The sequence below is a fragment of the Amborella trichopoda genome, chromosome 3 (genome assembly GCF_054954075.1).
Source record: "Amborella trichopoda isolate Santa Cruz 75 chromosome 3, AtrichopodaSantaCruz75HAP2 v2.0, whole genome shotgun sequence".
NCBI classification, from domain to species: domain Eukaryota; kingdom Viridiplantae; phylum Streptophyta; class Magnoliopsida; order Amborellales; family Amborellaceae; genus Amborella; species Amborella trichopoda.
Genome location: NC_142338.1, coordinates 51,980,067 through 51,996,356, shown reverse-complemented (window position 1 = coordinate 51,996,356; position 16,290 = coordinate 51,980,067). Strand labels below are relative to the sequence as shown.

At 37.5% G+C, this 16,290-nt stretch overlaps 1 protein-coding gene across 41 annotated transcripts in view; it reads left to right on the top strand.

Moving 5' to 3' along the window:
- The window catches only part of LOC18429230 (uncharacterized), a 59,407-nt gene extending 44,220 nt beyond the window's left edge, over positions 1-15,187 (top strand). For 14 of the 41 annotated variants that reach the window (XR_016051603.1, XR_016051597.1, XR_016051604.1 and 11 more), the window contains 7 exons: positions 3,089-3,137; positions 7,109-7,179; positions 7,449-7,565; positions 7,745-7,830; positions 10,291-10,336; positions 14,366-14,414; positions 14,601-15,187. Coding sequence is in view for 25 of the 41 variants with exons in the window: in XM_088861242.1 (XP_088717368.1) it covers positions 3,089-3,137; positions 7,109-7,179; positions 7,449-7,565; positions 7,745-7,830; positions 10,291-10,336; positions 14,366-14,395 (399 nt within the window). In the remaining 16 variants the exon portion in view is untranslated. Of the gene's footprint in view, positions 1-3,088; positions 3,246-7,108; positions 7,180-7,448; positions 7,566-7,744; positions 7,831-10,290; positions 10,337-11,123; positions 11,283-14,292; positions 14,415-14,600 lie in introns of all 41 variants that reach the window. The other 27 variants (XM_088861229.1, XM_088861228.1, XM_088861237.1 and 24 more) reach the window with 6 other exon arrangements.
- Positions 15,188-16,290: the final 1,103 nt, after the last annotated feature.

The window sequence follows — 16,290 nt, the reverse complement described above, 5'->3', positions numbered from 1 at the left end:
CTTCCCGGCTCTAAAAATTCAGCAAGACCAATAGGATTGAAGTGAAGCATCGGTCAGGAAATCTGGAGTGGTGTGTGCTAAGTACTTTGGGGTTGACTCTAGGTATATTCAAGTAAGTCTTCCCAGTTAGCTTTTGTTTTTCAATCATATCTGCATATTTTCTTGAATTTTCAGGAATGTTATTTATACCTAAATTGTTAATGGAAGCTTGGTTTTTATTCTTAGGTTGTGTTTATTTACTTTGACGGCAAAAAGAAAGGTCCTTAGTTGTATTTAGGGGTTTGTTTCTTATTTACAGCAATGTTCTATGGCACTTGTAAATGGAATTCAGATTGATTAATTAAAGAAAGAAAGAAATTTTTTTATTTTATTGCCCTGAATTCTAAATAGCCACTTCTTTTAATCATTAGACCAGGACTGGACCTGTTCGGTCTTGATTGGGGCCAAATAAAAAAAATATATGATTTTTTTATAGAAAAAATTCATTGATTGTATATTACATATAAAAATATCTGGTCAGTTCGGATTGGGTCGACCCGATAAGTTCATGAATGGAGCCAAACTAGGATCCACTTTGTCTAATGTCTGGGTCCAGACCCAGGCCCGAATATCGGGTTAGTTGTTCGACCTGCCAACCCGATCCAATTGCCACTCCTAGTAAAGCATGTGTGTTGTACGGTTATTGTAAACAAAGATAAGGCTACATATTAATCGATATTAAAAGGAGGGATTTTTTAGTGGTTCCCATCATCGTTTAATTGTTAAAACACATTGTCTTGTCCATAATGCACATGGTGCAGCTTCCAAGAATCACCCCTTTTTCTAGTACCTGCATGTCATATTTATGACGAATGTTAGATGCCTTCATTGGGTCAACCATCTCCATGGCAGTGAAGTGCCCACGTGCTCCAAGATCTTTATTAGGGAAGGAAGCTTTATGACTTCACTGTTCAGAAGACAAGTGATATAGCCTGCAGCAACTAGTCTTCTGATGCACCAAGAGGATGCATAAACCTTTTCTGGTGCAGTTAAAAGAATGTGATGTTGGAACAAGAAGTTTTATTGAAGCCAGCACCTCAAACAACAGGGTTAAACTTGGAACCAAAGCAATAGGAGCATTTTTTATTACTATTTTACTTTTTTGCAGGACTCACAGGATTGGTTTCTTCGGGTACTTTTAATATGGGAAGGTGTTGAAAGTGAAAAGGTTCGCAGGGAGTTTTCCAACCCATGTATTGTTTTTTATTCATTGTTTTGTGACCTCGAATGAGGTATGTAAAGCACAACCTCAAATTATGAGTTGAGCAAGTAGAGGTTTGTGTAAGGGAAATCAAGGGTACAGACCGTCGAATTTTGAGCCGAAGCTGGACGAACATGACCTGCACCTTTTATTGATAAAAGATTTATAATCGGCCTCTACTCACAAGCTAAAATACGAAAGAGAGACAAACGAAACAAGAAGACCACAAAACCCTTTAACCACAAAGCCCTTTAAAGCTATATGTGTGTGCACCAGCTCTCATCCTCAAGTATTGCACAGATATTTGAAATGCCCAACTTTTTCTAAATAAAAGACAATTTTATTGTTTGTCTCTTGGTATAAACAATATAGCTTGCATGTATACACCTGCTGCAATAAGAACAAGATGAACTTTGGTATTCTTATCTACTTTTTGACAAACTACAATTAGTAATAGAAAAAAAGACGCATATCCCCCTCTCTAAAATTATTATTCCAATCCCGGTCCCATAAAAAACCCATAGAACCCCCCCAAGTTGAACAAAAAAGGACATTTAACCCCTCCTTATATTTTCATTGTCCAAACTACAGAATTTATCCTTCTTTTTTCTATTAACTCCATCACAAAAATTGAGTTTTTGATGCCTCTTTTAACTTACTTATGAGGTTTGTGAGATGAGAGAGATATAAGAATTAAGATAAGGCTTCTAGAGAGCGAGAGGAAGGAAGAGGTCCACGAGTGAGGAAGAAAGAGACAGAATGTGACATTTTTTAGGATTTAGATAACATGGTGATTTAGAAAAAAAAGGAGGGTAAATTCTGTAATTTGGACAATGAAAAAAATAAGGAGGGGGTTAAACATCCCTTTTTGTTTAACTTGGGGGGTTCTATGAGATAGTTATAGGACTAGGGGGTTATTTGAGATTATAATTTGAGAGAGGGGGGTTTATGATACAATCAAGATATTTATTTAAACAGTTTTATCATTAAAACATGGCTCTATTATGGTGGCACTGTCCAAGATCCATGTCAGGACACAGTCAAATGCCTATGTCAATAAGATCTGGATAATACTTTGTGGCTCATTCCTTCATGAAGATTAGCGGATTCCTTTAGGATTCAGAGACAAGAATCACAATGTGTGCCTAGAGACTCATGCTGCAGCCAGCAAAAGGGAGGCCAATCCATCTACCCTATGATGACAAACATGATAAGAAGCAGGATTCATGCAACTCCATATAAAGCACCAAAACATGAAAAACCAAGATAATTCCACAACCCATGCTCCATTTTTTGACTAATTGGGGCATAGCTATTTATGTATGAAGGCAGTGAAACCAAAACTGATGGGGGCCCATAGTTCTCCTATTTCCAACATGTGAGATAAGAAAAATGATAGAGACTTAGGGAGCAGTATAAAAAACTAAACTGTTCAAAGAATGATAAAATAAAGCCTGAAGAAATAAAAAAAGAAAAGACGACTACTAGTGGACAAAGGACATAACACATGGTAACCACCCAAATTTTACTGACCGTTTTCTGAATAACCCTCTGAACATTCATAGACAAGATTTCCCAAGTTCTCATGCTATGAATCTGCTAATTTAGTGTTTATCATATTCCTTTTGGTTGAATGCTGTGTGTTGCCTTAGCTTTTGAGTATAATTTGAAGACCATTTTGTTTTCTTTTATCTTGCAATAATGCTGGATCTGTTTGTTGATTTTTAGTCATGGAGACTTGGTGTGGATTTTTTTGTCTGAGATTCAAATAATTCCACATCAAATTTCTCCATTATCAAGAGAAAATTTCTGTTGCCAAACACTGAATTTAGAGGATCTTGTCTGTAGGGGGAGTTGCAGAAGATTTTTGCCAACAATCAAAGGAAAATAGCATGTGGTAAGTAAGATAGGAGAATGGTTACGCTTGATTCCTGTATGGCCCTATAGAAAATGGTTTGAGTGATTCTACACAGCAGTACATGAGGGATAAGCAAAATAGCATGTGGTATCGCTCAAACCTAATTTAGCTTATGAAGCATTATTTAATCTTTATCCCTTAACCTTTATTGGTATTATATTGTTAATCATGTCACATGTAAGCTTATTTTCCTCTGTCTTTAATTGTCTTTAATATTATATTGTGATGCAACCCGAGATCAGCTACTTAATTTTGTTATTACAAGACCCAGAAATGCATTACTAAAATTCTACAATTTCAACAGGTAATCATATTGAAAACTAAATAAGCAATCTTTGGTGTAACAAGCATGCATTCAGGAATTTTCCCTGGTGGGTGGGAGTTGAGATTTCAAATTTGGAATGGATTAAGAACTGTCCTTAGGCAAAATCTGCCAAACAAAATTGGTCTTTAATCAAATCTAAGGCTGGCCTGCTGCTTGGTGTGAAGAAGATGTCATATAATAGCTTAAAATCTATTCTAGAAGGATTGCCACAACTAGATCTAGGGTTTTGGTACTAATGGGAAGTAAGAAAGTATGGCTTGAGTTTAGAGAGGGAATTACGGTTTTGGTCTTAGGGTTTTGTTTAGGTTAAATTTTGGGGCATACAGTTGGGTCATTGAGGTTTAGGTGAATAACGATTGGGGTGGGAGGTGTTTGGAGGGTTGGGGTAAGACGATTTGGATGGGGCTCGTGTGGAGGATTTGAGTAAGCAAAACGAAATAAGAGAATAGGACAAACAAGGAATGGAGAAGGAGAAGATGAGAATGACAAGGAAAAAAGGAGAAGAAAGAGAAAGAAGAGAAGAATTAAAGGGGCAAAGGAAAAAAGAGAAGGAAAGTGAAGTATGACAAAGAAAGAGAGGGTGAAATGAAAGAGAAGGATTGAATGTTACCTTGGAAGGGAGTGACCTTTTGGATTTAGTGCTACTAAGACTTTCACTACGACCTTCAATCAAAGGCGATAAGACAAACCCTTCTTCAAAAGTTTCTTGAACAAATCATTCACCAAGGGGCTGGGTGTCCTCCTCTCCATTTTATACATATGTGACTCACAAAACATGGACCCAAAGACCCCTAACCAAAGAAATACTAAAGGACTAAACTAACCATAATTACCCCTTAATTCCAATGAACAAATAAATAGTGTAGTAAATAAAAAAAATTGACTAATATGGTCTGATTGAAGGTCATAACATGACAAATACTCCCCAGTTTGTGAAGAATTCAATCCTGTCGTCTACATCTCCATGCAGCATTGATAAAGACCGTCTAGCTTTCTCCACAACTGATGCTCATCAATTCACGAACAAGTAGTCAATGGGTGATCTTTCCAACAAATGTCTCCAGTACAAACCACTTGTATGCATCAATTTTAATGTCTACTCCATCCTCGATCTCATCCTCGGTATGTCTTGGTAACTCTACAGTTTCAATCGACCAAACATTTAGGTGTACAGGTGGGTCTTGCCAACACTTGTAGAGATCAGCTATGCTAAATATTGACATGTGAAGATACTTAGGAAGGTTGAGGAGATACGCATTGTCACCTAGCTTCTTGAGAACCTGGTGTGGCCCAAACTTTCACTAATGTAACTTCCTCTAAGATCCCAAAACTTATTGTAGGTGCTGATTGGGATCTTTCATGCATCTGAATGTACCACGGCAGTCTCCCTCTGAAAATGATGAGTGTGAGGTGTAGCATGACAGAATCTCTCATTGAAAATGTAGATGCACATCTGCGACCTGTCTATACCTAGTGTATAGAGCTCTCAGCATGTCAAGGACCTCCTCTGTACTTCCTTGATGTGTTAGGAGCTTCAACTCCTCTCCTCCTCATAGTGGAAAGCAGCATAGTCTAACACATGTGGAATGGAGTGACAATACACTATCTTGAAGCGCGACTTTCCAGTTGATCAATAAACCGAACTACCGTAAGAAAATTTTAACAGGGGAGGACACTGATAGTCTGATCTCATGGGCTCAGCCCCTCACATGCAAGACATTCCAATAAGTTTCCCAAACTATGGTTGACCACCTCATTCTACATGTCATTTTGAAGAAGATGTGCAAAGTGCATCAAGTGGACAGAGTGACATGTATCTTCTACAAGAGCAGCAAATTCCTCCTAAGAATTCCTCCAAACCCTTGCGTACATTTGGAGGATGTGAACCCTAGGAGGATACCAAGAGGAACAAGAAGAGCAAGCATTGCTTGGGATGATTTTACAGTTATTTTTGGGTAATTTTCAGTTATTTTTAATTGCTTTTAATTTCTGGATCAGTTGGGGGATTTTCTAGGCATTTTATTTTCTAGGATTTTCTTTTTTTTTTAAGTCACTTAAGTTAGGACTTTTGGGTCACTTACTTTATTGTATGGATATTTTATGTCCTTGAACATTTATTATTATTTGAGAGGCTGGTGGTGAAAGAGAAAAGCTTAGGGATTTGAAGCGCTCGTTGGTTTTGAAGAAGAAACCCTAGGTTTCTTCTATTTGTTGCTTGTGCTTGGCCTGAATAATTGCTGATTTTCTGTTCTTCATCAAATTTTTCCTACATCAATTTGGTATCTGAGCGCTGGTTTCTTCAGCAACAAGTCCAGGGAAAGACAATGAACTCTAGGTTTTACTGATTTTGGGCCAAGATTTGCTTATTTCAGCCAAGGGTTTACCAAATTCGACCTAGATCTTACTGATTTCAGGTAGGTTTTGTTGATTCTCTTCTTAGGGTTTGTGATTTCAGTAAACCATGGTAGAGAGAAGGGGCTGTGGAAAGGGGGTCTTCGTAGATTACTTTGTGATCCTGGAGATGAAGAGATTGAAGACCTCAGAATGCAACTTCAGCAGCTTATGCAGCAGCTCGCGAGCATAAATCATCATAGTCTTTTCCCTACTAATTAGGGATGGCTCCATGAATCCTGGTCTGTCATTATACTATATTAAAGGTCATACTTCAGTGAGGCCATATGTCCCCATATCTTTGCTCACTTCTTCCAACTTTGTCCTTTGGGCCCACCCCTTGTCTTTTTTGAGCCTTCTCAGGAAGCTCCTTATAATAAAAAACTCTTAACCAGTCTATAAACTCCTCGATTTAAGGCTTATTGTCAAAGTTGGGAATATGAACCTTCACGTCATAAGCCCCAGAGTGGCGCCTCCCACATCTAGGCCTTCCATTGCTGTCCACATCACTTGACTATACATGCGGAGCTCAACAATGAAAAGGGTTGAACTAGATCTTGGGTTGAAAGATCACCATCTAATCGTATTCAAATTATTTAATTTTTTGTCGGATTATGCTGATTATACCATGTTTCACACAATCACTTCAACAAAAGATTTTTCAGATCCTTCTCTTTTGAGGGACACTTTTGTTGGCAGGTGAGCTTTGTTGCTCTTTGAGGCATGATTCTTTCTAAATATTTGTCCAGACCAGCTCACTTGTGCTTACAATATAAAGTGAAGTACTTCTTGGACTAGTTTTTATGCCTGAATAACTGGTTTTATGTTATTCTTCCAGCATTTGCTTGAATACTGGATGTGAAAAATATTTATGATGATTGATTCAAGGTGCACATGCATTTTAAAACATCGCAGAGGATACTTGATTAAACCTCATTTTAAAACATGGCAGAGGATACTTGGTTAAACCCAGTGTTTTCTTTCAGTACATAATCACAATATGATACTTACTACATTGACACTTTCATTCCAGTTAAAGAAAACTTGAAAGACAATGCTTTTGTAATCCAAAAAACACTGATGACCGACTTTTCATACTTGTATTGTTCGATTTTTCTTTCTGAGCCCAATGTCACTCAGATCACGCAAATTGTTTAAGTTTGCAGTACATATTTGAGCTCATGTATGCTACTCTTAACCATGCACTTGAATTATATTTGGTTTGTCATTGCAGATCCCGAAATGCAGCAGGAAATTAACAGCTATATCTCTTCAGGTCATACTGTATTTGATGTCCTACTGTTGGTAGGTTATCTTATGCCCTGTTGTTGGTGCTCTGGCATGTGCAGTTTGTACTTTAATGATAGTCATGTTCTAAGTACTATTTTGGTGCTCTAAGCTCGCCATGCAGATGCCAAAGAATGCTGTGGCGCCCACCACCCTAACCACCTAGCCTTGAGCCCATTTCTAGTGTGGAGAATTTAGTTGCTCTATCCAAAAATCCCTTACTCTTTTTTAAGAGTACATTTTTAATATTTAAGTTTTTTGGACATTTGCTTCGGTTTGTTCGACAGATGGATTCTTCTGAGGATTGGGAGCCAGCAACCTTGCATTTGAAAAAATCCAGCTATGAAATTAGGCGCACTACTCAGGACGAAACAGTTCGAGAGAAATATTCCCGAGACATTTCGGTGTGTCCTACTTTGCAAGGATATCTTATGAATCTTAGTAGGAGTTTCTGATGGAGTCATCCAGTGGAATATCTGATGTTACGTCTGCTTTTGTTTAGTTATGATTACTAGTGCAATTTTTTATAATTTAATGCCAGCTTATCCTTGGCATAAAATTCCTCTGGGTGATGACACTGCAGATGAGAATTCCTTCTGGCCTCTCAGTGCAATGTGTTCTAACAAGTTCTGATGGGACGTCATACCCATTAAGCACGAATGAAGTCCGGTATTTTACCTCCGCCTTTTCTCTTCTGTTTGATATTTTAATTGTTTATGTCATGGCCTATGATAAAAACTTCATCATGCATGTCACTTTATGAGCAATGTAGCCCCATATTCTCTTTTCCTTGTTTATTAAAAATGATTATTTACGGTGCATTCAATTGTAAGCTCACCCACTCTTATAATCTTATTTTATATCAACCATTGTTTACATTGCATATTTTTTGCATTTTGACATTGCACAAACGCAGGTGGTGGGGATATGCCTCAGTATTTTCTGAAATCTAGGACGCATGAATGGTTACGAGTTTCCTAATTGACATGTATGTTATGTACATGCATAATGTATAGTGTGTCAATATTGGCGATGCTTAAGGAGTATGTTATTATGATACAGAGCATCACTCCTCAAGCGTCTATTGTTGACAACTTGACATCAGCTAGTAAAGGATCTGGTAGCATTGAAACTCAAACGCTAGCGGAGAATATTTCCTATTGTCAATGACTTAGTATTTGCATTGTTATGTATATGACCAATGGCAATATTACACCATCATTCTATGTCAATAAATGATTGGACCAAACTATCCTTAAAAATTGTTTATAAATTCTTCCGAGCATTCTCACTGTTGGGGTTTGTGTCCTTTAAAGTCTTGAAGAGCATGTTATTAATATTTATAGTGGATTATACATTTCAATGGGAGTGTGTGCGATGTTTGACTAAGGGTTAGGCAGTCTATGGCCTTGCCCTGGGCATCTGACACTACTGAAAAGGGTCTACGGAGCATCATCCCTTTTGAGATTAGAGAGATGCCCAAGGTTAAATTATAGGCCAGGAGAGTTCTATTGTCTCTGTGAGATCAAAGGCTAAATCTTCAACAAACTTCCGCACGGCATGTACATATAACAGCCGCATACCAGGAAACAACCCTAAAAAGGTATACGTGTAAATGTGTGCATAGAGAGAGTCTCCCGTGCGTTATAGTGACATATGCTTGACTTGCTCTTTGGGGAGAACTATAATCCAGATTCTTGAATCATGGTTCCATTGTTTATTGGCTAGTTTTGCTGAGCGAATCATGAGCCCCTGCATGACAATGTGGTTCAAGGTTTTGTTGGGTCGTTTTGAGAAGACAGACGTGGATCACGGTCATTGGGCCGGGTGGAGTGCTCTTACAATCACTTATTTTGCCCCATTCGTACTAGTCCACTTTTAAACATTTTATTTTCAGTATTATAAATGCTTTAATGAATTTAAAAAAAAAAACAAATCTTGTAAAATTAGTTTCTGCCATAAAATCCTTAATTATTTTTAAAAATATTGTAGTGTGTAGGGCACATGTATATCACACACCATGGATGGGGCGTGGAGCCCATGGGGCCCAAATGTAATCCATAGAGGTGGCACGCCCATCTCCTTTCTTGCTTTTGAAATTTGTTTTAGTTAAATATGTTTTAAGTAGTTAGATAATCTTTAAAAAAGAAAAATTGGATAGACATACTTAGGTGGGTTGTGGCCTATATAAGGAGTTGACCCCCCTTCATTCTCTACGCAATTTCCTAGCCTCTCTATTTATCTTATCTCTCCTCACCCCACTATTTCTCATCTCATCTCTTTAGCTCTCTCTCTAGGTGGGACACCACCCAAACGTAATTAAGGTTTGAAGAAAGAGGGACAAGCCCAGCCCTAGAAAAAGGGTGGTGGGAATTTTATCAAAAAGGGGTTCTATTAAACCCTAATTACTTTTATTTTCGCTAAAACCCTAGTTTGAGAGGTATTGCCTAAGGAAACTTCCCGACTCTGAAAATTCAGCAAGACCAATAGGATCGAAGTGCACTATGATCAGGAAATCGGGTGTGGGGTGTACTAAGTCCTATGGGGGTGGCCCCTATGCATAATTCAGTAAGTCTCCTAGCTATTTAGTTTTATTTTTCAATCATATTTGCTTGTTGATTCTGAATTTCCAGGAACATTATTTGTACATAAATTGTTTGTGGAAGCTTGGTTTTTGTTCCTGGATTGTGTTTATTTATTTTGGCATTAAAGGGAAAGGTCCTAGGTGGCATTTAGGGTTTTAATTTTTATTTACAGCAGTGTATTGTGGCACTTGTAAGTAGAATTCAGATTTAATAATGAGAAGAAGAAGAATTTTTTTATTTTATAGTCTTGAATTCCCCATAGGCACATCTTTCACTCACTAGATTTGTTTTCAGATGTATGCTCTGGATACTGAGCGTGTCTGTGTAACTTCATTATTATATGTTGTAATTGAGGATATTTGTATTATATAACCCCATCGAGTGATTGAATTATCTATGACTCAAGAGAGATTCCAAACTCAGTTTTGCTTGAGCTTCCTTTCTACAGTTGTGTCCTTGAATTTAGATTTAAAATTTGATTGTCTTTCTTTACATTCATTCTTCATCATCACTTTAATCGATATTGGTGTGATTTTCTTTATAGGTTACGCGACACACTTGTTTTGACTATGAGAATCTTCCAAAGACAGGTAGTTTTGCATATCACCATCTTATATCATACAAAACAAATGTTTGCCATTGTGGCCGTAACTGGGTTGAAACTTGTGAATTATTGCTTATATCAAATGTGGACGGAATGTTATACATTTATGGCACATGTTTAGGTTGTAATGCATGCTTACCCAGCTTCCTGACTACATCGATAATTTATCAATCAACAATTCTGTAGAATGTAAATGATAAGGATAGAGACTCCATATACTTTAATGCATAACGGATGTGATTATGATGAAAACCAAGTGATGTGCCATCGTTTAACATCCATATTCATTAAAAGGCTTACATTAGAGATCATGATGGGGTAAAATAAAGGATGATATTAGAATTTCTCCTTTCAAGCTTACTTTTTTCTATTAATTAGTTGTTTTATAAACAGAGTCGTCGTTAAGTGACAAATTTGTACTGAAACACATACTCCAGCCTAATTCAGTTCTGCTCCGAAGTAAATGTTTTATTGCCGAGATGTTGACTATCATGTTGGTGTTGGGCTGGTTGTCTTATGCTATTTCCAGACTAGGAAAAGACATTAGCCAACATGAAGACGTACTTGTAGGGAATTCTGACTTGCAAAAGCAGTCTTATTTTATTCATACCTGCTGTAGTTCAATAGATGTGATGTAAATGACATTTGTGTTTTTGGGTCTCAATAGGGATTTTATGATTTATGAAATTACAATTGTCTCACTATGTTTGAGGTGTGTATCCCCATGAGTATATATAGTTGGTGCTAAGCTGAATTTTGTTGTCTTGGTCCAGAAGCTGGTCTAACTGGCAGTTATCCCAGTTTGGCAGTTGAAAGAAATGAAATAATTGAATAAAAACAGTGAAAATTATGCAAGGAACTGGAAAACATTGATGCAAAGTGATATGGATGAGTGGCAAGCCAAAAGCTGGAGTTGGGTAGGGACTTAGAAGGTAAGCTGTTCACATAGTTAACTGCATATAGTGAACAAATATAGAATTGCATGGTTAAGTTTTCCATCCTCGTGGATATTTGATTTTAGGAAATGTATACAATGAGACCATTTACTTTGATACAAGGTCACAACAATTATTAACCATTAGATTTGAAATCAGGTGGTTGAGAATGTGTCATTTGAGTTGGGTTGTTGGGACTTAGAAGGTATGCTGTTCAAATAGTTAACTGGATATAGTGAACAAATAGAGAATTGCATGGTTAATTTTTCCATCCTCGTGGATATTTACTTTTAATAAATATATACAATGAGACCATTTACTTTTGATACAAGGTCGCAATCATTATTAACCATTAGATTTGAAATCGGGTGGTTGAGAATGTGTCATTGTTTGAGCACAAAGACCAAAATAAAAATTCTCATATGTTATGACTCACTTTTCATATATTGGATTGCACATCCAATGGCTAAAAGTGATTGCGATTTCCTTATACCGGAAATAAATGGTCTCATAGTATACAATCCCTTACTTTTATTAGTGGAATATTTCCTCTCGACCTATCTCATTGACATTGTCATGAACTGTATCTCCTTTTGGTGGAGAACACCATCCTATGCCCAAGGAGATAATACAGGAAAGAATCTTTATTGAATATAATCTTTTTGTTTGATGAGAAAGATCAAATATCCCATTAGAAGTCCCACAATTGCAAGCACGCTAGAGCGAGGGAGTATTGTCGGATCCATGAGGACTCTGAATAGTGATCTTTGAAGGATAGTCATGGGAGTATTCTACAGAATTAGAGTCCCACACTACCTTGGACAGAAGGATGTTCATTGCTGTGTTTCAAGTACTTTAGGAAGCTTTTAGATTTTATATGTCATTGCCCACATCTCACATCACACATATACGTTTTGTTTTTGTATCTTGGATTATTCCACTTGGGCGTTTTATGCCAGGGCAGTCAACATGGAAGGCTATTTTCCTACTTACGCAACTGATTGAGAAATTTACGGCAAGGGGAAAAGACCTTCAATCCTCTACATGGTTTTTATTGATCTAGAGAAAGCTTATGATAGAGTACCTCGATATTTAATTTTAGGGGTGTTATAAAAAAATTGAATCTCCAGATACTACATTGACTTGGTGAGAGATATGTACGATGGAGCGCTTATTAGTATAGGAACAACTAGTGGAGAGACGAGTGAGTTTTCAGTGACAATAGGTCTACATCAGGGGCCACATTGAGCCCATACCTCTTTATCTTAGTTATGGACAAGATGAGGTATCGTGGTGCATGTTGTTCGTGGACAACGTAGTTTTGATCGATGAGACCCGAAACGGCTTCAACACAAAGTTAGAACGTTGGAGGGATGCTTTAGAATCTAAAGGTTTTAAAATTAACCAGACTAAGACAAAGTATATATAATGCAAATTTAGTAATAATGGTAGAGACGAGGAAGTAGTTACGATTGACAGCCAAAAAATACCAAAAAGAGTGAATATCTTGGATCGATAATCCAAGTCATTGGAGAAATTGAGGAAGATGTCGTACATAGAATTAGAGCTAGCTTGGCGAAGTGGAGATTTGCAACTAGAGTTTTATATGATTGTCATATACCAATGAAGTTGGAGGGAAAGTTCTATAGGACAGAAGTGACTGAGACCAGCTTTGCTATATGGGGTGGAATGTTGGGCAGTCAAGAACCCATAGAATGAGTGTAGTTGAGATGCGGATATTGAGATGGATGAGTGGCAAGACAAGAAGGTATAGAATTCGAAATGAATACATTCGGGAGAATTTAGGTGTGACACCAATAGGCGATAAGATGAGAGAAAGTAGACTTAGGTGGGCTGCCATGTGCTGTGCAAATCCAATACGGCACTGGCACAAGAACTCGAAGGCAAAGCTCGAGGCTGAAGCTTTAAGCGACAGCTTGAAGCGAAAGCCGGACTTGAAGATCTAAGCAAGCGAGGCAATAAGTCTATCTCCCACTAATGAACTCGAGCTACGGGAGCCAGAAACTTTAGCTGGCTGCCCTGTTAGGAGGTGCGAGTTAGTTCAAGTTGAAGGCTCGAAAAGGGAAGGGGTAGGCCCAAAAGACGCGGTTGGAAGTAGTAAGAAAAGATATGGGATTTATGGGCTCATTGAGGGTATGACCCTTAATAGTGCATAATGGCAGACCAGGATTTGATAGAGCAGAATGGCAGATCAGGATTCATGTAGCCAACCCCAATTAGTTGGGAAAAGGCTCTTACTATGATGATGATGATGGTTATTCCACTTGGGAATGATCAAATATCACATTCCATCAAAATCTTGCTTTAAACAAGGTTTTGAGGACTACAATAGAATATCAGGTTTTTTCCCCTCCTTTTTTTAACTTAATCTGATAGAAAAGTGTGATTAAGGTTGCATAACTTTGTTCTCTAGTAAAGTAAAATTCATAATGAAGCTGATTGACACTATAAGAGAAGGTGAAGTAGGAGAACACTGGAAATAAGATTTAAAGATCAAAACCCATGACCTCAATGAGGGATCTGGAGAAGAACATTTTTAATCTCTTGCAGATATGATGTGAAGTACGTTGTTGCTAACCTTGGTTATGAAAAGGTAAATGAGAATTGCAAGTTATTTCTTCAGAATTATCTAAATAAATCACTTTTTTGGATCATATTTATCTCAAACATACTTCCATATTTTTGTGGGGTCTTTTCTTTGGGCTTACCAGCTTGGGCATAGGTTGTACGCATGTTGGAAGTTGGAACTTAATAGGTTGACTACTGACATGCACTTCTCAATGAAATTTTAATTTGACATTCATGTTCATGATAAATTCAAAGCTTACCAGCACATTCCATGTAGCATGAGATTTAATATTTAATATTTAGATAATTACATGGCTATTCTGCACACTGCATGCCTGAAGTTATAGACATGTGGAGAGGCTCTAAAAGCACGCTCTCCTTTTGTCTATACTAATGATCTCTATTCACTTTTCAACAGCTATTCTGTCTTCTAGATAAAGTTGCCAAAGCATGGATACTTAGGCAATTATTTTTGTGTCTGGACCTTTCAGGCTTTAGACAGGAAAAAGGGGAAGGCCTAGGCTGCATTCTTGACTATTGGTATATATATGTTACTTATGTAAATTTGATTATTATTTTCATGCAAAAGCATCTCATAGGTGGAAAATGCAATTGAATACTGAATAGCATACAACCATTGTGGTAGTGTCCAAATTTAATTTATCCAGTTCTGGTGAGCATTATTGGGTCTTGTAAAATGATCACTTTTGTAACCTATTTCTGCAGTGGAAGAATTTACACACAAATCCTTGCCATCTGGTTGGATCGACAGAACATACATAATGCAAGTCATTTGTGTTATATGAAATAAAAAAGCAAAGCTATATTGTAGATCTCAAATCTCCATTAGAATGATCTGCAGAGCCAAGTTCAGTCCATCCATCCATATCCATAATAAAAGGGAAATGTTAGCTTGCTGGTGTTTATAAAGGCGAAGGTCATGACCATATATCAATCCATGCGTGAATTTGGGAAGAGATTTCAAATGCACATATCAAAGAACACTTGCATCTCAAGGTTGCGAGGAATGCAACGGTTGTGGAGCCTTTTGTACACGTATATCAAAATCGTCATTTTTGAGACATCAGAATATAAACAAAAGAATTTGTGACACCGATTGTTGGCACAGGTGAATGCAGTGGCATCTTTTCAGATTGCGAAAGTCATATTCACATCCAAATATGTCCTTAGTGAGATCGAGTTGCCATGCATTCTTTATGCTTTTTGACGTTGCTCGATTGTAATGGTCAGAGCTTTGTAAATTTCTAGTGAGAGTTGAACTGACAATAATCACGAGGTCCATCTTTTCCACACCATTGGTTCTATATGCATTGAGGTTTTGGGCAACTTAATCACATTTCTTCCTTTGTAGCTATTGGACTGAGATCCAGTTTTCATGGCCTTAATAACACCCCCAGCATCTCAAGCCCAAGCTTGAATTACCAAAAAGTGTTAAAAGAAAGAAAAAAAAAAATCTGGGTTTTTTTTGGTAGTATTTTTCAACCGCTTCTTAATGTATTTGCGCCCAACAACTGTTTGAAGTCTCATGAGTGTGTGACCTAAATGCAGAGGAACTGTATGGTCATTCAATACTGTCCTATCAATGCGTTGAACGGTGATCTAGGGAGAGGGTTTCACCAAACACTTCATTAATTCTATGGTATGCACCCCACTCCCTGCACAATCCCAACACATTCATTGGGTGGCAATAGGGCTGTAATAGTGTAGGGTAGGTCCAAGCCCGCTTGGGCCCAAAATTTTACTTCGGCCCTGGCCACAAATCTAAGATAATGAGGCCCTAGCCTGGCCTGGACTGTAAAAATAAGCCCTGGCCTGGCCAAAATAAAAAAATAGGCCTACCAAGTTGGTCCATGGGCCTTAACATGCGGCTTGGACAAGGCCTAAAATCAGGCCCCGCTCGAAAGCCGGTAGGGCAGCAAGGGCCATTAACAAACTAAGGAGTGTATTTTTGGGAAAATATCTCCATATTCTTCTTTTTTAGGTTTCATTCTTTGATAAACTCAAAGTTTCAAAATATATCTTCTAACCCGTTGACAACTTTAAATTTATTTTTTAACCTAAACAAATGTAAGAGATACATGTTTTTTTTAAACCCAATCTTTTCTCTTTTTTTACGTATATACTCCAGACTTATCTTTTTGTCTTTCTTCATACGTCTTTCAATCACTCTCTCTCCCCCTGTGTTTTTCCAAATGCCTCTCTCTTTTTGGTATCTTCTTACATCCATGAAGCCGTTATATCTCTTTAAAAGTTTGGGGGATGACTTTTAGAAAAAACATGTCTTTTAAGATTTGTTTGGTCTAAAAAAAAACACGCTTAAATTAAATCAGGGGGTTAGAAAAAATAAAATCTATAAATTTTATTCTCCAAGATATATTTTAAAACCTTGGGTCTA